The sequence below is a fragment of the Patagioenas fasciata genome, chromosome 11 (assembly GCF_037038585.1).
Source record: "Patagioenas fasciata isolate bPatFas1 chromosome 11, bPatFas1.hap1, whole genome shotgun sequence".
Lineage (NCBI taxonomy): Eukaryota > Metazoa > Chordata > Aves > Columbiformes > Columbidae > Patagioenas > Patagioenas fasciata.
The window spans coordinates 5,662,946-5,684,285 of record NC_092530.1 but is presented as its reverse complement, the minus strand read 5'-3'; the positions used below and the strand labels follow the sequence as shown (position 1 = coordinate 5,684,285).

Below are 21,340 nucleotides of genomic sequence, written 5' to 3'. Positions count from 1 at the left end.
CGCAGAGCCACGAGATGCTGAAGGGAGTGGAGCATCTCCCGTGTGAGGAAAGGCTGAGGGAGCTGGGGCTCTGGAGCTGGAGAAGAGGAGACTGAGGGGGGACTCATTCATGGGGATCAATATGGAAAGGGGCAGTGTCAGGAGGATGGAGCCAGGCTCTTCTCGGTGACAAACAGTGACAGGACAAGGGGCAATGGGTGCAAACTGGAACACAGGAGGTTCCACTTAAATATGAGAAGAAACTTGTTCGGGGTGAGGGTGTCAGAGCCTGGCCCAGGCTGCCCAGGGAGGCTGTGGAGTCTCCTTCTCTGCAGACATTCAAACCCGCCTGGACACCTTCCTGTGGAACCTCAGCTGGGTGTTCCTGCTCCATGGGGGGATTGCACTGGATGAGCTTTCCAGGGCCCTTCAACCCCTGACACTCTGGGATTCTGTGAAACCATTTCCAAAGGACAGACACACACAATGTCCCATCCACCTGGTGACCTCCTCAGGGCCACCGCAGTGCCAGGCTCAGTGGCTCCCCCGTCTCATGCCGAGCACTTGTACTACCCGCCAAAGTGGGCTGGAGCTGCCAAGAAACCAGAGAGCCTTTGCCCAAAGTTATTCAGGTTGTTGCTCCCTCAGGCAGTGAGTTGTGCAGCAAATGGTCTGAGATGCTAATGGGGGACTGCAGACAGTCCTCCGGCTTTGCTGATCTTTTTGTTTTCTTCTCTTTCTCCTCTCCCATTTCTGGACTCACAGCAAACCCTGGAGACGAATCTCACCAACCTGGTTAAACGCAACAGTGAACTGGAAAACCAGATGGCCAAGCTGATACAGATCTGCCAGCAAGTGGAGGTTGGTGAGAGCCATCAGAGACCTGGGGGGTGATGGGGAAGGTGCACTGGGAAGCTCCCAGCTCAAGTGATGGGATGCATGGGACTGTGTGATTTCCCTGGGGGTGGCCCTGGGAACAGAGCTGAGTGTGGTGGGAAGCATCACTGACACTGAGGGGCTGGCAGGAGGCTGAGTTGTTTTGGAGGGTTTAGTCCCGAAAGAATTGAGGGTGTGGGGATGGTTCCCAGGGGTCTGAAGCAAAAGGTGGCGTGACCGGGAGCCACTGGGAAGAGCCCCGGGCTGCAGGGCTGGCTGCTCTGTGTATGGGCACAGAGGGTGCTGCTGGGTGAAGCCCGGCTGGCACTGAGCATGCAAACACAGCTCAGCTTTCAGGGAGGGGGGAAGCAGAGTTACCCCTCTGGCAGCTGTATTGTGCTCAGGTGTGGATTTGCCAGCAGCTCCTGTTTCCTTTGGTGCACAGGTGGGGCCTTCTGGGACTGAGCACTGCAAAACCTCATCCGCAGATGGAAGGCATTTGTGAGAGTTTGGTTTGGGTGCTCAGCACACTATATCCCGCACCCTGCCTTCAAAGGCTGGGGCAGCTCCGGCTGCGCTCCCAGAAACAACAAATCCTTTTGACCATGGTGCCTCCGTGCTTCAAAGTCCCCATGAAACTCTGGGCTAGTCACACCTCCTCTTTCTTGTCTGGGTGTGCTGCTAAAGTAAACTACTTAACATTTGCAAAGCACTTGGATACCAAAGTGATGAGCACTCCAGGAAAGCAGGGCAGCGTTGGAGCAGCATGCAGGAGCTGCCTGCAGAGCAGGGCCAGCCGTCCTGCGGCCAGCCCAGGAGTGAATCCGAGGAGCTCTGGTCAGCTGGAGGTCAGAGGGGGACAGAGGGCACAGGCAGCAACACCGGGAGCATCTGGGTGCACCGTGGGTGAGATGGGGCTCCCCTCTGCAGGGCTGGAGCAGGTGCTTTCCAGCACAGCCCCTGCTCTGGGCTGCTGGGGTGTTGTTCCTGGCACTGATGCACCCCAGGGCTGCTGCATGAACCAACAGCGAGCCAGGGCTGTGCTGCGTTTGCTGTGCCAACATCTGCAGGGCTCTGGTGAACAGGACTGGCGATGGGGACTCCTCTTCCCAAGGGAATCAAGAGGAGGGGATGTCAGGTGTGATTTACCTTTTGGGGGGCAAGGTCTTTTGCATGGTGAAGCACTCAGAGCATTGCTGATGAGGCTGAGCCTTCTGGTGAAATGAAGGCTCGCGTGAGTCCCTCTCTCCTCCTAAATGCTTTGGCCTTACTTTTCCTGTGAGTACGAGAGTGTTTTGCTACCTTTGCTGTAAAGGGAGGACTTCCAGGGATTGCCTCCAGCCACTACGTTCCCATTTTGTGGTGTAATTTACTGCTAGCCAGGGCAGAAAGCCTGGGAGAGCCTCTCTCATCCAGCTCTTCCTTTAGCTGCTCAGATGCTCTGTGACGTGAATGTGGAAGCAGAGTCCCAGACAAGCAGGACTGGAAGGGATCGTCCCCTGTGGGTGCCTGCAGTCTAAGCCTCTAAATCTCTACCCTGTCCTGTCACTGTGGACACATGGGAAGTTGTTTTGCTGATCCCTCCAGCAGCCTATTACATGCTTGCAGACAGTGCGTCTTCCCTTTTTTTGGCCTGAGATAGGTTCATTAATGGGGATTTTTTCCACATTTCTTCAAAGCACTGTCCTCAGTTTCTCTACAATCCAAACTGCTTTTTGTCCACCTTTTCCTGGAGACGCAGTACTTGAACTGGTGCGGTTCCCCAGCCAGAGCAATGCTCTACTCTTCTTCCAGGGATCGGAGGAGGGAGGAAAGGGTTATTTTGACTGTCTCTGGGCTATAATCCCATCTCTGTGTCCCAGAGCGGTGGCTGCAATTGTTACATCCAGGTCTCCCATGAAGTGTTTGAGCCGTCCCACCTCAGACCTTCTCCGCAGGCTGCAGTTCAGCCCTGCGCGGGTCCTCATTCAACCTCACCCTGCTCATTCGCACTGTTTTCCTCAACTCTCTAAGTCATTCTTAGTTCAGGGCCAACCTCACCCTGTGGCAGCGTAGGCAGTGTCCCCAGTCCCGTGGTGCCGACGGGGACATTGTCTCCATCCTTGCTGTGACAGCAGCTTCCCCTTGTAGCACAAGGCTGGTCCCAGCCTTTCCCCAGTCTGCAATAGCCGGTCTTCTTCCCCCTTCCCTCCTTCCTCCCAAACACGTGCCCTCTGCCTCCCCACATCCTTCCTGCTGTCAGAGAGCGATTGTGATCTCTTCTGCCCGAGCCCTGAATTCTGTAGCAGAATAGCAACGTTCAGGTTTAAACCAGCAGCAAGTGGGAAGGGCTTTGTATAGGGGATTACAGAAAGCATCGGGGGAAGAGAGGAGATCACCTTTAATCCTGCTAAAGAAAGGGACTTTGCTGACTTTGCTGCTTTGACCACTCGATCTATAAAACTCTTTGTGTTCCTGGTGTGCAATCAGGCATCTTTTGTTTGCGTCGCCAAGGGAAGTGTTGGTGCGCGGGGGGGCCGGTGCCGGCAGCCTGACGCCAGCTTTGGCTGCAGCTCCCGAGTCAGGGGTTCGTAACCCATGCACTCCCTGGAAAACATTCGAGAGGCAGGTGACACTTAATACCTTACTGTTGTTTCAAACTCCACATACCAATTAATAGCAAATTAATTTGCAGCTTGGTTTACCAAAGTGATACATGGAGAGAGGCTGTTGCAATTAGTTTCTTCTTAACAGGCTATTGATTTTTTGGTTGCTAAATAAGCAGCAGTGCCTTGAACCAGCACCTTTCCAGAGACTAAAACCACCAGACTGCTGCAGGGGTTGCTGACGTGGATTCAGGAGGAGTTTGACGAAGCTTGAACGAACACGACGGCTACTTGCTTCACCCTGGGTCACCCCAGCCCTGTGGCTTCCCAGGCGACTTCCCCGAGCTGCCTCACGGGCCAGGCTGCCAGCAGGGACGCTGCATGGGCCGGAGCCGTTTGCCGGTGGCGAGGCGGACAGGATGCGTGTGTGCAGGCAGCTGCCGCTTGTTCTTCACCATCATCTCGGAGAGCAGCTCTCAGGCCAGGGAGGTGCTTCACAACCCCTGCATTGCCTGCAGGCATCATCAGTGTTTTGTTTTTTGCTCACTAAATAAGGTCCTTTTTGCTGTCCTCGTGATCTGGAGTGAGGAAGAGCGCGGAACCCCTTTCTGAGCATGCCAGCGGTGCTGCCAGCAGACACGAGTCACTGTTGGATGCAGCTCAGTGTGCGAGAGGAAGGCACTGAGGTGTGCTCTGAGCTTCCATGTGGGAATAAGGAGCAGAAAAGCCACACCTGGGCTGTGCAGCCCTGCTGACCTTCCCAAGTGCGGCTGTGCTGCTGCTGCTGCTGCTTTGCTTTCGTTCTCCTGATTCTCTCTCTGCCGGTGTGTTGTGATGGGGAGAGGGATCTTCGGCTCTGCAATAGGAATTACTCTTGTCAGAGTTGTCTCTCCTGGGCTGTTCCTTCCCCCAGAGCTCAGCGGGTTTGGAGTCACTATGGTAAAATAGCAAATGGATGTCTTGCAGGAAGAGAAGGAGCCACAGTGTCCTTGCAGAGCCCTGGTGACAGTCACCAGCACTCACTGCTGTCAGGTTTTGGCTGCAAGACCCCACCAGAGATGGAGCAGGGATGCAGCTGAATGTGTCAGGATGATGGGATGTCCTTCCAAACCTCTTCCTCCTCTGAATCCAGCTCCAGCATCTTAATGCACTGACCTGTAATCCATTGAAAGCTATTTGGTTTTTATTTCTGATTCTGGAAGTATCAGACCTCTAGGCTGTTGTTTTCTACATAGTGTCAAACTCCTTTTCACGGGATGGCACATCAGCCTTGCAGTTGCCTTCAAAGGGCCGAATGTCATTTTAGGACTGTATAATGTAACTACTTCAACATCTATGCAGTCCTAAAATGATATTCAGCCCTTTGAACGCAACCGCGAGGCTGATGTGGCCCTCAGTTAAAATGAGTTTGACGCCCCTGGTTTAGGAGTTTCTAAATATACAGTCCTGCCCTTCAGAGGCACCTTTTCAGAGAACACATTAAAGCATGAATTAGAAAATATCTCTGCCCCTCTGCACTTCTCCGTGAGTCTGAATGCAGGGGATCTTGCTTTGGAGCTCCTCGTGGACATTGTGTGCAGTCCCAACATCCTCTGCCCATCAAGTCCTGGCCCATTTAAGTCCCACATCACATCCAGGAAACTGTGCCAGCAGCACCCTGAGGTGCAGAGGGAGGTGTTCCAGGGAAGGGCATTGCAAATGTCCCCTGCGCTGCTTGATGGCACTGCAGCGTGAATCCCTCCAGGACAATGCATGGGAGGCTGCTGCTGGGAGAGGGCAGAGGGACCAAATCCTGTGACAGTGATTGAAATGTGGACCAGAGAGAGCAGGTAATGACCCTACGAAGAAGGTGAGCGTGTAAAATCCCAGGAGGGGTAGCAGAGATGGTACCTACCCTGATGTCCCCATCAGGGGGACAGTAGGAGATGCTGCCCAGGGGGTGGTGACCCGCTGTGCCATGACAGCGTCAGTGCAAACCGGTGCCTGTCCCCTGGGGCACAGCTGCCTTGCTACCTGGTAAAAAACCTCTAGAGGGTTTTGGAGGCACCACGGGGGTGTGATAGGGTCCTCTGCTCCACCTCGGAGCTGGGTTCCTGCTGCCCGGCTGTAGAGGAAGAGCTTTGTCTCTGCCTGAATCGCTTCTCAGGCTGAGATGATGTTCCCCATCTCTCTACAGGCTTCAACGCGAGCTCTTTCCAGGTTTGAGTTATACCAAGTGCTTTTTATTGCAGGGCTGTATTGTATCTAGCACATACTCTCCCACCAAGCATTGAGAAGGGTGAAGTATTTTTTTCCCCTTCTTATGTGTGAAAGCTCTCCCCCACACCCAGCTGTCCTGCAGTCACGGCACCTGCGGAGTCTTCACCCCCAAATGCAGCAGTTACCTGGGAACTGGTGCCAGGCTGGAGGGGGAGCATGGTACTTGCTAAAGGACCCCCCTACTCTTCCCCTGCTGCTGTTTTGCAGTCCTGACACGCAGGGCTCGCTCCTGCTGCCCACAGCAGGCACCGGGGCTGTGCACACTTGCAGACAGCCCTGGTTTTGTGCTGGGAGCTCCAGGTGACGGCCGCCTCTGCCTGCACTTGTGCCCCGAGCGGTGAGTGCGCTGCCAGCATCCCCTGCCACAGCCTGGGCTGCACAGCAGCGCTGTCACGCTCGCTGCCACCAGCACAGGTCGCTGCAGGCTCCAAACCCAGGGGCTGATTTCCCCCCTCTGCTCCCTTGCAGCAGATTTGGAAGACTCCCTGCATTTTCTTTTTCCTCAGCGGGGTTGTCTCTGCAGACCATCAGGAGTCTCCCACTTCAGTGTTGCATAATCTTTAAAAAAAGATCTTGTATCAAATGTGCTTAACTCTGGGTTGCCTTCAGACTTCTCCACTGTTTCACACAGCTTTGGGAGTACAAAATGAAGAAAACCTATTTATGTCCTCTAGTACACTGTTTCATTTAAGAGATAGGGCTCAATTCCCCTTCTGTAAAGTGCAGCTCCCCTTTCTTGTCCATTCCTCCAGTGTTGCTCGTCTTTCCTGGAGACGAAGAACTAAAACCTCTGCCTGTGTTTCCACTGCGTTTTTTGCATGCCTTCTTTTAATCTTTAAAATTAAAATAAAAATCTGTGTAATTGAAACCTGGAAAGGGGGTCCAGCAGGGACTAACTAGCCTAAATCAAGGAGGACATATGCAGGTTTTTTTTGTAGAAACAAGCCACTGCTTGCTTCTGCATCCTGGGGCTGACACCATGCTCAGCTCTGCTCGTTTGAGCCGCAGGATGGGAGCCCATGGTGTCCTCAGCTTGCTGACCCCCGCCGCCTGCATCCTCACCACGCCGTGTCCCCAGAGGGCACGTTTCACCTTCCTGCTGCCAGCACCAGCTTGGGTTTACCTGGAGGGGCTGCAGTTTGGACAAATGCTCCTGTGTCTCAGCTCCTGAGCACCGTGGGAAGGGCTCCTTCTCTCCAGGGTCACCGGTATCGTGCCTGGCACCTGTGTGGCACAGCCTGGCTGGGCACCAGGAGCTCCCGCACCCACAGCAGTGATGTCTGTGCAGAAGGACAGATGGCCTTGGGAGATTTATAAAGAAGGAAATCATTGATGGATCTCCTGCTTGGGCTTCTCTACTCTTCTTTAATGGGACAGGTCTGCCCTCGTGTCCTGCTGCCTTTCTCGCTGCCCCCTGCGGTTCTCGGCAGCACCAGTGTGGTTGCCTGGTGGCTGCCTGGCTCCTCTGCCCTGGGGACTGACGGCCACCTCCGAGGAGGTGCTGCAAGCCCTGGAGCCCTGCTGAGAGGATTCTGCAGCACTGAAAGGGGCAAAATTTTCCTCCCTGATGCCTTGTGCTGTGCCGCAGAGCTTGGGGCTGTAGCACAGCAAGCGGACAGAGCAGAGGGGGGGTGGCTGCACCAGCTCAGATTGTCCTTAGTTGTTGCTGCCTTGAGCTGGTTCAGCCCTTTCATTAAGACCCCACACAGCATTTCGTGATGTGCCCGTGCAGCCCCTGTGGGCTCTGCCTGCAATCCCTCCTTCTGCCCATGCTGAGCAGTTGCTTTTATTCTTGCTTTTGCAGATGCTTTGAAGTCACAGTCACACTCTTTCAAGCATGGTGCTCTCATTCATTTTTAAACCTCTTCTTGCTCTAACCAGCACGCAGGCACTGCCTTGGAGTAGGTGCATCACAGAATCCCAGAATGTCAGGGGTTGAAGGGCCCTGGAAAGCTCATCCAGTGCAATCCCCCCATGGAGCAGGAACACCCAGCTGAGGTTCCACAGGAAGGTGTCCAGGCGGGTTTGAATGTCTGCAGAGAAGGAGACTCCACAACCTCCCTGGGCAGCCTGGGCCAGGCTCTGACACCCTCACCCCGAACAAGTTTCTTCTCGTATTTCAGTGGAACCTCCTGTGTTCCAGTTTGCACCCATTGCCCCTTGTCCTGTCACTGGTTGTCACCGAGAAGAGCCTGGCTCCATCCTCCTGACACTGCCCCTTTCCATATTGATCCCCATGAATGAGTCCCCCCTCAGTCTCCTCTTCTCCAGCTCCAGAGCCCCAGCTCCCTCAGCCTTTCCTCACACGGGAGATGCTCCACTCCCTTCAGCATCTTGGTGGCTGCGCTGGACTCTCTCCAGCAGTTCCCTGTCCTTCTGGAACTGAGGGGCCACAACTGGACACAATATTCCAGGTGTGGTCTCACACATCTGTGAGAGAGCTGGGAGAGCTCTGGGAGAGCTGTGAGTTTTGCCCAGGAGGAGAGGGCAGTGGAGCTCGCTGCTCCTGCAGGAAGCCTGCGCTGCTCAACTCGAAACAGGATGGTTGGGGCAGGATAACCTCCATCTGCCCCATAGCTGAGGGCAGGGTGGGGGTCACTTGTGAGTGCCAAGAGCAATCTGAGCTGTGCAGCCGTGGTTGTGCAGAGCAACCCAAAATGTACAGCCCGCCCAGAGAACGGAGGTGGGAGACCCCTAAGCATCCCCGTGTGGGGCTGGTGCAGGTGGGCGCTGGGTGTTGGTGCTGTGCAGTGGTACCCAAGCTTTGTTGGAAAGCAATGGAGCTGTGACAGTGGGGTGCAGCACCCGGCTGAGCTGAGCCAGGCTGTGCGGCAGTGTCAGTGGGGATTCGCTGCTCCCGGGCTGCTGCCTCCCTGCAGCCCATGCCCGCCTCCCGGGGAAGGGGGCAGTAGCTGGGGGGCAGCGTGTGCCCCACAAGCCACCCAGCACTATCCTTGGATGTGCAGCAGGGAGGGCTCCACACCCTTCTCCAGTCTTTTTCCTCCCTCCAACTGCAGTGGCAATGGATGCAGCTGAGCCACCCGCTTCTGTCTGTGTTGCAGGGCTGTTATCTCCCGCCCGGCTCAGCCCAGCATGGGGGATATATATTGCATCTGTCCCAGCCTGAGCTGGGAGAGCTGCAGGGCTGCCAGGCTCGGGGAAGAGCGTGTCCGTCCAAACAGCCTGTGCTTTTGCTGTCCCTGGCCAGGTGAACACAGCCATGCACGAGGCCAAGCTGATGGAGGAGTGTGACGAGCTCATGGAGATCATCCGCCAGCGCAAGCAGGTCATCGCTGTCAAGATCAAGGAGACGAAGGTAAGGAGGGCTGGCTCGTGTGTCCGTGGTTCGAGGGTTCCCTCCTGCACCCCTGGGGTGGCTGCTGCAGGGTCTGTGCTTCCTCTCCAGGCACAACCTGTGATGCTGGGCTGCCCCAGCTGCAGGCAGAAGGGCTGCGAGTGGTGTCCGTTGTCTTGCTCATGGAGAAACTGCTTTGGGCAGCCATCGATGTGCACAGCCTCATCTCCTCAAGCAGCGTGTGTCTGGGTGTCCTTCGCTGCTGCTGTCCCCAAGGCTCTTCCACCAAGGACAAGGCGTGTGCTTGACATGGCCAGAGGAAGAAAAGCATGTTGATTAGCAATAAAAATTGGTGCAGTTGCTTGAATCAGTCCAGACAGCTTCCTCACGGCTTTCTGATGCTGTGTTGCTAATCTAATAATGTAGAATTAATATTGAAGGGCCATTCAAGCCCTGCCCTGCACATAAAGGAGCAGCTATACAGCCTGCATTGCGATGTAGCCATCGGTGAGCTGGTGTCTCATCCTTTTCTTTGCGGGGGGTTGGATCCTTCCTCCAGCGGTTCCAGGTGTTCTGGCTTTTCCAGGTGGTTTGTTTGTGAGGGGAAGAGGCCGAATGGATGGGCTGTAGCTCTGAGCGGCACCCATGGCAGCGTACAGCATGTGTGTGCGAGCCCTTTGCCTTTCCTACTGAGCTTGAATATCATTAGGGTCTAGCTCTGCAGCCATCACAGTATCGATAGCTGAGCCAGGGAGCAGCACCGCCCCAGATACAGAGTTTTTGCAGGTTTGAGAGCAGGTTGTGCCATGTGCATGTGCAAGAGAGCCGAGCGGCAGGACCCTCGGACACCCTCGGCAGAAGCGGGAGCTTTGAAATGCTTTCTGTATCCCAGCCACTTCAGGGAACATATTTTATGTAACGGTGCCTTCTGCTGGTCCATCTGTCTGTCTGCCTCTCACTTCCTACCCTCTCCCCCTAACGTCTTTTGACCACATTGTCCAGTTTCAGCTGTACTTGGCGGGGAGCTGGAAGGCTCAAAGATGTTATTTTCCTATAAAATGGCGGCTGGATAGGGGAGAGAGGCCCTGATTAGTGCCCAAGGCCATCCACAGAAGTAACGCTCAGCTGCTGATGAGTTGCCAGGGTAGGAGCCGCAAGCTTGTGCCCACATAGCTGCAAACCCAGCACCAGTGGGAGACGGATGCAGGACGGTGGCACTAGCAGTACCGGGGATGGGCCTGGGCTTGGTTTCCAAAGTTACCTGGAAACCAGAATAAGCCCCTTTGCCGTTGAAATTGGGCTGGAAATGGAAACGTGGTGCATTTGCAGCATGACAATGCTCCTCCGTAGCCTCCAGTGCTGCCGGTGCTGGCTGTGGGGAGGCTGGACAGGTTTCCTGCGTTGCTTTCAACACCTCTGAACAGCGATTTCCAAGTGCCAACGGGAAGCAGCCTCTCTGAGAAGCCCCAGCTGCAAACATCGGAGAGTTTGAAAAGCCCCAAACACAGAAGAAAGGAAGCACCAGAGGTGGTGGGCGCTTTGAAGCACTCCAACTGCAGAACAAGAAATACTGCTTTCCTGCTGAATTGCCATTTGGTTTTCCATTTGTTCTGGGCTGATTTTCCTGACAAATGGCCCAGCGGATGCATGGAGCAGCCTGAGTGCAACGGTGTTGGAAAAAGTGGCAGCACTGGGCCCAAGCAGGAAAGTCTATGGAGGCAAAAATCCCGGAGCAGAGGTTTGTGTCCAGCCAGAGCGTGGTCCCCGGGTAATGGGCTGCCCGTCCCAGGGCTGCTTTGGTAGCTGTGAGCTGGAGCTCCTGCAAGGCAGGGAGAGGTAAGGACCGAAACAGCAGCCTCAAGTTTGCGGTGGTCACGGGTGTGAGCAAGGAACGCCAGACAACGGTGCCCAGAGGGTGCCGCCTGCCCTGCTGCTGGAGAACGCGCCTTTGATGTAAGGAAAACATACCAGCCTTTAGATACCTTTTATTCCAGTAATCCTAAAAAGAGCTTATCCTGGATGTGTCACACATGCATCTTTGGAAATCCACCAGAGATTAGATACTGAGGAGCCCACGTGCAGCTCCAAGCTGGGCTCGTACCTTGCAGCGCTCAGTTTGTGCCCGGCGGGGATTGGATACCCCTGCAGGGAGCCTGTAAGACTGGGCAGCACCCCATGGTGAATGATGGGGATACGTGGGAAGGACCCGGGAGGCAGAGAAGATCGTCAGGGGTGGCAGAGGAGGGGCAGGGGCCCTCCTGCCTCTTGCTGCCCGAGGCTGACAGCTACTCCAGAGCTCATGAGTCCTCCTTGAAGTAAAAATCATCTCATTTCTCTTCCTTATTCTGCATTTGATAATTTTTGTCTGACAAGTCTGCTCATGAAATGAACCATCCATCAGCCCATTAAGCCTCAGCAGGAGAATCGCTTCCTTGTGCAAATACCCATTTTGAGCTGTGCCTGCCCGCTGCTAGCCAAGCCCAGCCCGTGCTGTTCCCCACCGCATGCCGCAGGACATGGCCTGCTGCTCCCTGCCCTCCCCATGTGTGTCCCACAGGTGTCCCCAGGGCACTCCTGGGGGTGGCAGTCCCCCCATCCCCAAGTCGTGGTGCTGGGGCACTGGGTGGTTGCAAAGCTCCTGACCAGCCCCAGAGGATCCCCCCAGACCCCGTGATTCAGGATGCACATGTTCCTTGTTGCGCTTTCTGCCATGGGTCTGTGCCACTTGCCCGACCCCCTTGTTCAGATGTCATTTGTCTAAGGCAACATCTTCATGCTTGCTAATAATATCTTGTTAGTGTGCTGGGAAGTGAGAAGGACATGAGAAGCAAATGGCGGTGGCTATGGAGTGATCCACGCTGTCATTTATATGCTGTATCAATGGCTTTATTCACACGTCTTCTCCCGTCAGCCACCCAGCTGCCCGGCTCTTCCCACGGCTTCTGCCGGCCTCCCCAGGCACCGGCGCTGGGATGGGCTGGGTGTCGCTGGGATGCTCTCCTCGGAGGGAAAAGTGCAGCAGGGCTGCTTGGAGAGGGGCAGGATCCCATGGCAGCCACACTTTCAGCCCTGCCTTGCTGGGAAGAGGCCAGGAGAGTTTGGGTTTAGGGGTGACCGGTGCTTATCAGGAGGGGGAAGCACCACCCAGCTTCCTCGGCTCTTTGCGTGCAGGCAGGCACCAGCTCCGCTGCCCCGAGGGTGGTGTTGGATATGTGGTCCCACCACTGAGACTGTGGGCTTTGGGGTTTTCTCACGAACAGATGTACCCCAAGCACCTGCCCTGTAGGCTCCCCAGGCTGTTGGCCCTGGTTACAGAGAAGTCCTGCAGTGGTGACTGTGAACCCTTGGTGGGGTGCACAGAGAGTGGGGGCTCTCGGCACACCTGCTGTTGGGTAAAGAGCAGCTTAAACAAAATCGAATTCCCCTCTGTTGTCTGCTGGCCAGGAGGCCCCAGAACCAGCTCTGTGCTGGGACAGGGGTGTGACACTCCTGAGGGACAGGATCCACCCAGAGGCACCCGGACAGGCTGGATCCATGTGAACCTCTTGAGGTTCAGCAGGACCAAGTGCAAGGTCCTGTGCTCGCACAGGGCTCTGGGGCTGGTACCCAGCCACGTTGCAGGGTGCATTGGAAACCCTTAGGCGCTTGGGGGGATGCAGGGTCATGGCTTTTTCATTACTTGAGGTGCTCTGTGGGCTTTTCACCCTTGGTGTTGTCTGTCTGGAGCTCCTGCAGAGGTGCCATGCGAGGGTGGCAGGGCCCTGCTGTCAGCTGGTGGATTAGCGCAGTGCTTAACTGTGGATGCACGGCCAGCACCGACTCCTGGGAAGAGCAGCTTGAGCAGCCTCCCGTCACCTCCGAGAGCTCCTGCTCTTCCTGACAGGTTTTCAAACCACAGACAAGAAGGGCTGACAATGTACTGCGGGGCAGTGCCGGCGAGCGGGGAGGTCCGGGAGCCGCTGTCACCATGGCTTTGCGAGGCTTGTACAGGCCCCGCTCCCCGTCAGGAAAAGGAAACAAGGACATGATCTGCAGGCGCGCAGAGGAGCAGCACAACCAACAACAGGCTGTTCCCTCCGGAGGAGGGCTGGGAGAGCTCTGGGCGGTCATGGGGAGCAGAGAGGACACGGATAAATCTCTGCCATTGCGTTCTTACAGGGTGAGTCCAGCACGATGCTTGGCTGCAAGTGTCTGCTGAATGAGCAAGAGGAAACAGTGTTTCTGTGGTTGGTGCTTCAGGTGTGCTCCTGGAGGACCGCTCGTTTCGTTTTAAGATATATCGGTGTGATGCCTCTGTGTGGGACGCGGCTGCAGAGCACAGGTCTGAAGTGGGATTGATGATTTCAGAATCCGCTGCTTCAGATACTCCCAGCCCAGCCCCATCTGCTGGAATTTGCTTTCCCCTCCCCTGGGTGTCTGCTGGTCCTTTGCTGCAGATGCATGCAGAAACGGGGCAATGGGAATTTATATTTCATTAGCAAATGCCTTATTGCTGCTCTCAGGATGCTTTTCCAGATACAGAATTACTCCCGTCTTGGCTGTCAATGTAATTCCCACTGTGCTTATTCACCTCTTTTCCTCTGTGTCTTCACTGGTGAAGATGTAGGACCAGGACTGCTCCTCCCAAATCAAAATATTGTCTCTGGCATCAGCAAAGCATCAGACAGCCAGAGCAATCGTGCAGTGGGTTTTAAACGGATGATATTGAACTCAGCTACCTCCAGATCCAGGCTTTCCCGGGCCCCCCCTGTGCACCCAGCTTAAAGAGGAGAACTACCCCATAAATCAGTGTCAGCTCCCGTGTAACCTTCCTTTTCTCTCTGACCTTCTTTGCTTCTGGTTCACATCCAAGTCTTCCTATTTCCAGCATTCCAGTTTCTGACAAGCCTCCATCACTCCTGGGTTTGCAGCCCTTTACCTCCGCTCGGTGCCATCCTGCCCTTTGGAAGGTGAGGGGATACATCGGGGCTGAGCCCAGGGTGACCAGAAGCTGCGCATAGAGACAGGAAGGCAAGAAGAGGGTTACATCTTGTGTTACTTTCTTGTCAGAGCTGCAGGTTTTAATTCAGTAAACCCTACAGAAACGTGACCATTGCAATCCATGAGCAGCTTCAGGGGTGACCTGGGGTTCGTGCCTGCTTTTCCTTTAGCTTTGCCCTGGCTGCGTGGAGGAGATGAGAGTTTCATCGGGCTTTCCCTGGTGCCCTGGCACAGCATTCCCCTGACTCACAGAGATTTTCCCTAAGAAACAACATTTCCTCTGGTTTCTTTGCTCCCTCACTGCTGCCGAGCACTGGTACTTCACAGAAGAGAGAAACCTGTTCTTGGTTTATTCCGCAGCGGCTTGCTCAGTGCTGTCTTAAGCTATCAGTAAATATCCTCCAGAGAGTTTTGTGGGGAAAAGACCGAGGTGTCAGAGGTACTGTTCCCTGGAGTGACTTGGTGTCCCTTTCTAAATGGTGGCTGGGCCAGGTCTGAGCTTGCGCTGGACTCGGCAGAGCCCTGAGCCCACAGCACGGGCTGTGTGGGACTCGCAGGACATTTGTGTGGATGAAGCAGAGCCCGTTCAAGCCACGTGCCCTGTTTTTGGATGCAGGCTGTTGCCTGGACTGGTTTTTCAGCTCCTACTTCTCTGTGTTGTGGATAACTCTCTTACTGCAGAACCTCACCTTTAATTGCAAAATGATTTGCGGCTGCAAACGTGGTGTTTTCCAGCAGCTCTGCTGGGGCCGAGCCAGTGTGAGGTTTGCTTGCCTGTGCTGAGCTGCTTTGCAGGAGCGCTCCTCTCCCGGACAGATCTGCGAGCCAGCACAGAGGGGATGGCACTGCTCTGCACAGGAGGAGCGGAGAGAGGATGCATCACTGTCCTGCTTTGACCACACACGGGACCCTTAGGGCAGCATGGAGGCTTTTCCCTGGGGCTTCCCCACCTGTAAGCGAAATTTAACACTGAAAGTACATTGATGGTCCCCCTCCTCAGAGCCTTTGGGGACATTTCAGTGCTGTTTCACCACTCCTTGCTTCCTCTGAGCAGCCCCTGGCTTAGGGAGGGGTTTCCTCAGTGCTTTTCAAGTTACACACTGGCTTCTGAGCGCCTGGGCTTCCCTCTGCTCCTCTCGCAGGTGATGAAGCTGCGGAAGCTGGCCCAGCAGGTCGCTAACTGCCGGCAGTGCCTGGAGCGCTCGACGGTCCTCATCAACCAGGCAGAGCACATCCTGAAGGAGAACGACCACGCGCGGTTCCTGCAGACAGCCAGGAACGTGGCCGAGAGGTGGGCTGGCACGTTTGGCTCAGGACACTGACAGCATGTCACTGGAGTTGCCCCCTGGCCACAGCTCCCTGCCCAGGGACACCCCAGCTGTCCCCCTGCAGCCTTCCCGTCTGCTGCCCTCAGATAAATGCTGGGGTCAGTGGTGTCGCTGGGTCCCATCCTTCGCAGGGGGTGCATATCAGGTCCAAATCACAGAATCCCAGAATGTCAGGGGTTGGAAGGGCCCTGGAAAGCTCATCCAGTGCAATCCCCCCATGGAGCAGGAACACCCAGCTGAGGTTCCACAGGAAGGTGTCCAGGCGGGTTTGAATGTCTGCACAGAAGGAGACTCCACAGCCTCCCTGGGCAGCCTGGGCCAGGCTCTGACACCCTCACCAGGAACAAGTTTCTTCTCAAATTTAAGTGGAACCTCCTGTGTTCCAGTTTATATCCATTGCCCCTTGTCCTATCATTGGTTGTTACCCTAATGATGCTAAACATCTACTATGGGAGCAAACATGGTTCCCTGGTGGTAGCCACGACAATCCAAAGGCAGCTCAGGGGCAGTTTGGGCTGGGACCCCCTTGGATGGAGCCATCTGGGCAACCTGTCCCCAGGCTGGGTCACCCTGCTGGGGCAGAAGCGGTGGTTAGTGGGTGTGAGCTGGTTTCTCAGCAGGATGTAGTGTCACTGCTGCTCGCACCCTTCTAATCCCCTGTCTTGCCGCTGCTGGGTGTCGGGAGAGGCGTGCGCCCTGATGTGTACCGATGGTCTCTTCTTTTCTTTCAGGGTCGCCATGGCAACTGCATCCTCTCAAGTTCTGATACCAGATATCAATTTTAATGATGCCTTTGAAAACTTTGCTTTAGATTTTTCCAGAGAGAAGAAGCTGCTGGAGGGGCTGGATTATCTAACCGGTGAGTGAGCAGGCGTGCTGCCCCCGCTCTGCTGCCCCATGTCTTCCCCACAGCTGAGGGCTGGCAGGTGTATTTTAAAGCAAACTAGGCTGCCACTCACTCTCACTGACAAAAAGTGCCTGGTCAGCTGCAGCAGAGCAGAGGCCGTGCTGTCACCAGGACGGTGACATGTCCCCGTCCTCCAGTTTGTACTCGACCTCTCCTGGAGGCCAGGTGGAAAGTTCAGGAAGTAGGTGAAAAATTACATGACGCAGTGGGGAGGCCGATGCCAACAAGGATCCGAGAGGGCGGATTACAGAGAGGGAACAGCAAATTAACCAATTATTGTACTTCTAATGCACTGCATGCTTTAGCATTTCCCTTATGCTGCCCTTTTTGTGGGTCTCTTGGTGCTAAATCGTGGGCTCCTGTGAGCAGAGACCTCGATGACCTCCTGGTGCTGCCTGGACACGTGTAGCACAGGATGAACGCTGCTCTGGCCCGGGGCAGTGCGGGGTGTTCGGGGCAGCCCGTTGGTGCTGGACGGTGCTGTGTGCTGGAAAACCCGGGGATGAAAGCTCCGGAGAAGAGAGGACATAATTCCTCACCCAAATCAAATTTTCTTCATCATGAAGCAGACCAGCTTGCAATGAAAAATGAACAAATGTGTCTGGAATAGGTATGGGATGAAATACTTATCCCACAATCAGTGCTGAAAAATAGCTGGGTTTTGAAGTGGCTTCTCAGCTTGTGTCAGGATGGGAGTGATGGAGGCAGCAGTGAAAACCCCTCCTTCTGGCACACCTGAAAGCACTCGGGCCCCCGGATGTTGTGTTGTCACACCAGAAGTTAAGTGGGAAACAAAATGACAGATAAAACAGGACAGTTGTTTGTGTCAGGAGACTCTGCTCCCTGCACCAGCTCAGCTCTGTTCTGAAGGGAGCAAAAAAGCCTTAGGTACATTAAGAAAAGAAAGCACAAACTTACTGAAATACATTACCTGTGATATCCCGCAGCGCCAAACCCGCCGTCCGTCCGGGAGGAGCTTTGCACAGCCTCCCACGACACGATCACCGTCCACTGGATCTCGGAGGATGAGTTCAGCGTCAGCTCCTACGAGCTCCAGTACACCATCTTCACTGGCCAAGCCAACTTCATCAGTAAGTCACTGTGCGCCTGCGCCTTTCGGGGGCCACGGTCCGGTTTGGGAAGAAGAAGATGCGTAGGGAGAATCAGCAGGTTTGAAGTCTGGGAACTAGGGGAGGAAAGCACGATGAGGGATCCTCTGAGGACACCGCTCAGGGCTGTAACCAAAATGATGGGTGATCCCCTGTGCTGGGAGTCTCTAGTGGAAATGTTTTGCCCCTGGACTTGGTGTCTGCAGCCTCTGGCTTGGTGAAATGCTTGGTGCATTAGGGGGGTCTCATCCATCTCGCAGCCACCAGATCTGTACATCTCACACCGTGCCCTGGGGTTGTACAGGCTGCTCGGTGCGCCAGGACTCAGTGTGATGTACATACCCTTTGTAACAATATTGAGCCATGTCTCCTGGTACTTTTTCCTGAAAATAGGTGTCATGCCTAATTATTTTTCCACATCCATAGAAATTTGCTTGGCAGGAATGGGATTGGAGGACTGAGGTGATCTTGCTGATGGGTGTGTGGTGTTACCTGGTCACTGCAGAAGTGCTGTGGTCAGACAGTGAGGAACCTGTTGCGAGTGCAGCATCCAGCTCCTCTGGCAGAGCCTGGACTTTATGGACTGTGTGGTGCTCAACATATTTTCCATGCTGTGATATCTTCTAGTGCAACAGGAGAGCTTTAAAAGGGTTTTGTGGGGCTGAACCTGCACCCAGTCTTACCACGAGGTCAAGACAGCAACCTCTTAGATGCAAAGCTCCCTCCTGGGTATTTGTTATTTGAAGAGAACTGTGGTACTTATGGCATATTTAATATTATGGATATTTTAACAGTGCATTTAGGAGCTGGCTCCGCGGTTTGGGGAGGGAGGTGAAAGGATCCAGAGACAGCCGTGCGGTGGGTGGCTGGCTGGTTGCTGCTGTGCTGTGTGTTCAGCCAGGGCGAGCAGGAGAAAGCGAGCTTGTGATGATGGTGACTTTGAGAAGATGCGCGCTGGCCCCGCTGCTGCTGCCTGAGTGCGGCGGAAAATAGAAGCAGTGAAGGCAACAAGCAACAAAGGGACAGGGAGGTGGTGGGAGAGATCTGGGGTGAGGTAGAGCACCTCTGGCAGAGCATCATTTTTCTCCCAGTGACCTCCTGCCACTCTTCCAAAGATCAGGACCTTAAAACACAGAATTGTCCAACAAGGGTATCCTGGCGGTGAGAGGGGGCTCCAGTGGGCTGCTGCTCATCAGCATCACCGTTAGCCAAGGGCTTTGTGCCCCAGGGGGCTCCTACCACCCAAACGAGGCAACACTGGGCCCAGCAAAGCCGAGCTGTCCTGGGCCAGGCTCTGCAGCCGCGCTGAGGCTCCGCTGGTTGTGCCTCCTCCTTCAGACACTGCATCCAGCAGCAGGGCTGGAGTTCTGCTCTGACATCCGCCGGTCAGCGTTCATCAGGCATCCTGAATCAGCTGGCGCCTGGGTGGTAAAATGAGCCAGATATTTTCAGGGAATTAAAACCAAAGGCATGTGTGGAATGTCCTTCCCATACACCTAAACTGACCAAGAGAGACCTGAACCGAGCTTTTTAGCACCATGACTTATCTTTAGGGAGAGCTGATGAACTTGCAGATTGAAATAGCCAAGCAGGGAAACTGTGACCCCCTCCCCGAGGACAGATGTGTCACATCTGCGGGAGCCATGTAGTCTTCCTCTTTTGTCACTGTCAGGAAGGTTTAAATAAATAAAAATCTGGTTTCGTTGTCCTCACAGGAAATGGGATTCTTCAGGTTTCCCCAGAAGTGCAGAGAGAGGAGAAGAGCAGTTTGGACATAAGGCCAAGAGCTGTTTGCCAGTCTCAGCAGCACCGATTTATTCCTTTGGGTGCCCAGTGAGTCCCCAAGGTGTCAGAAGTATGTGCCTGTTACCAAGTCTTGTAAAACTGGCTTTTTCCTAAAATTGGAGGGGTTTTGCATTCCGGAGGAAAGTTAGTTCATGGGCTGGGTTGTAGGAGAGAGTCCAGGGAAACTGCTTGTTTCACACAAGAAAAAAATACAGATGTTGTAATGGAAGAACAAAAAATATAGTTTCCAGCTTGTCCGTCCTGCTGAAGTAACGCTTTGGAACAGCGTAGCATCCCCAAAACACGTCTTGAGCAACAAAGTTCTATTCCTGTTTTTTCTTGGTAGCACTTACCGTTGTAGGAAGTGCTGACAAAATGCCTGAGTGGGATTTTTGTGCCGCTGTTAGTTTATCTCACCGATCAGCAGGACGTCGGTGCTGGAAGCGCAGTGTCACGGCACAGGAAGGGTGTTAAGTGCGCTTTAAAATATGCAGGAAACTGCCAGAGAAAGTTACTGTTTGCGACTTCAAAAGCTGATAAAACTTGCATCCCCAGCCTTTGGCCTCGCTTTGGAAAACAAGGTGATTTATTTCCTCGTGGTCAGAGGTTAGTTATGAGTACCTGGTGCTACGGCAGCCAGGATTCCCCTGCTCTCCTCTCCTCTCCTCTCCTCTCCTCTCCTCTCCTCTCCTCTCCTCTCCTCTCCTCTCCTCTCCTCTCCTCTCCTCTCCTCTCCTCTCCTCTCCTCTCCTCTCCTCTCCTCTCCTCTCCTCTCCTCTCCTCTCCTCTCCTCTCCTCTCCTCTCCTCTCCTCTCCTCTCCTCTCCTCTCCTCTCCTCTCCTCTCCTCTCCTCTCCTCTCCTCTCCTCTCCTCCCCTCTCCTCCCCTCCCCTCCCCTCCCCTCCCCTCCCCTCCCCTCCCCTCCCCTCCCCTCCCCTCCCCTCCCCTCCCCTCCCCTCCCCTCCCCTCCCCTCCCCTCCCCTCCCCTCCCCTCCCCTCCCCTCCCCTCCCCTCCCTTCCCCTCCTCTCCTCCCCCAGCGGGTTGTCGGCAGCGTTTTCTCCTTCCCTGCAAGCCTGGGAGCGCTCAGCAGCCCCTTTGGCCCCGCTCTTAGACGTCCCCAGCCTCCATCTCCCCTGCAGCTGCGGCTGAGGAAGAACCGTGGACCACGCTGGTATCACTGGGTTGTTTAAATGGGGAGGGACACCTGAAGGTCTCTGCACTCTGTGCCAGCCAGGCTGGCGTAGAGCTCGGTCAGGTTGCTCGGGACTCGCTTCTCAAGCACTGACAGTCTGCAGGGATGGACACTCCCCAGATTTTGGGGCCTTACTCTTGTTCTTCCCCACCCTACAAGAATTTTTTCCTTATCTAACCAAGATTTCCTCAGCCGCAACTTGTGCCCCTGCCCTGGGGCTGCGCCGGGGCCCTTGGGGAAGGGTCTGGCTCCTGCCTCTCCCCATATGCTGCTTTGGGCACATGGCTTGGACTCCAGACACCGAATCACAGAATGGTTGGGGTTGGAAGGGACCTCTGGAGATCATCCAGTCCAACCCAGCTGCTGACGCAGGGTCACCAGAGCAGATGGCACAGGATCGCATCCAGGTGGGGTTTGGATGTCTCCAGAGAGACTCCACAACCTCCCTGGGCAGCCTGTTCCAGCGCATTGAGGGGCTTGGGAATCAGTGACGTACCCACCCCTGGGGCTGCCTGGGTTTGGCACAGGCGTTAGGATGGGGGGGCTGTGGGGACTGCAGGGCAGCGAGGGCAGCCCTGGAGGAGAGCCCAGAGGGACACGCATCAGGCGCGTCTTCCTTGGCCGGCTTTGGGAGCTCTTCGTGGGAGTAAAGAAAACATCAGTTAACATCTCAGAGGAGAAAATGAATAATATATTGTCACTTGAAATAACACAGTTGGGGCTGGGTGATGAAGGCGGTTGAGCCCTGGCTGAACTCATGCGTGAAGAGACTGGAAACAGCGCACAGGGCTCACCTGGCCGGGCACCAGCAGGCTGCCCGTGAAGGGAAATGCCTTTTCAAAGAGCACGTGGAAACCATCCCCTGCACACACTCTTTAAAGCCAAGAGCTCAGCAGGACTTGGACATTTTTATGGATGATGAAAGTTGCAATAAAAAGGATTTTTTTTTTAAGCTTTGGCAAGGATAGGAGCCCTCAGCCTTCAAGACCAATCCCTTCTTGGTTGGTTTGGGAAAGAAACCTGCTTGGGAGTCCAAATCATTCTC

At 54.9% G+C, this 21,340-nt stretch overlaps 1 protein-coding gene across 2 annotated transcripts in view; it reads left to right on the top strand.

Annotated features, from left to right (window-relative positions):
- MID2 (midline 2) overlaps positions 1-21,340 on the top strand; it is a 118,194-nt gene that overhangs the window by 78,619 nt on the left and 18,235 nt on the right. The window contains exons 3-7 of one of the 2 annotated variants that reach the window (XM_065846697.2): positions 745-840; positions 8,908-9,015; positions 15,117-15,265; positions 16,034-16,161; positions 17,157-17,300. In XM_065846697.2, coding sequence (XP_065702769.1) covers positions 745-840; positions 8,908-9,015; positions 15,117-15,265; positions 16,034-16,161; positions 17,157-17,300 — 625 coding nt within the window. The remainder of the gene's footprint in view (positions 1-744; positions 841-8,907; positions 9,016-15,116; positions 15,266-16,033; positions 16,162-17,156; positions 17,301-21,340) is intronic. The other variant, XM_065846698.2, reaches the window with a different exon arrangement.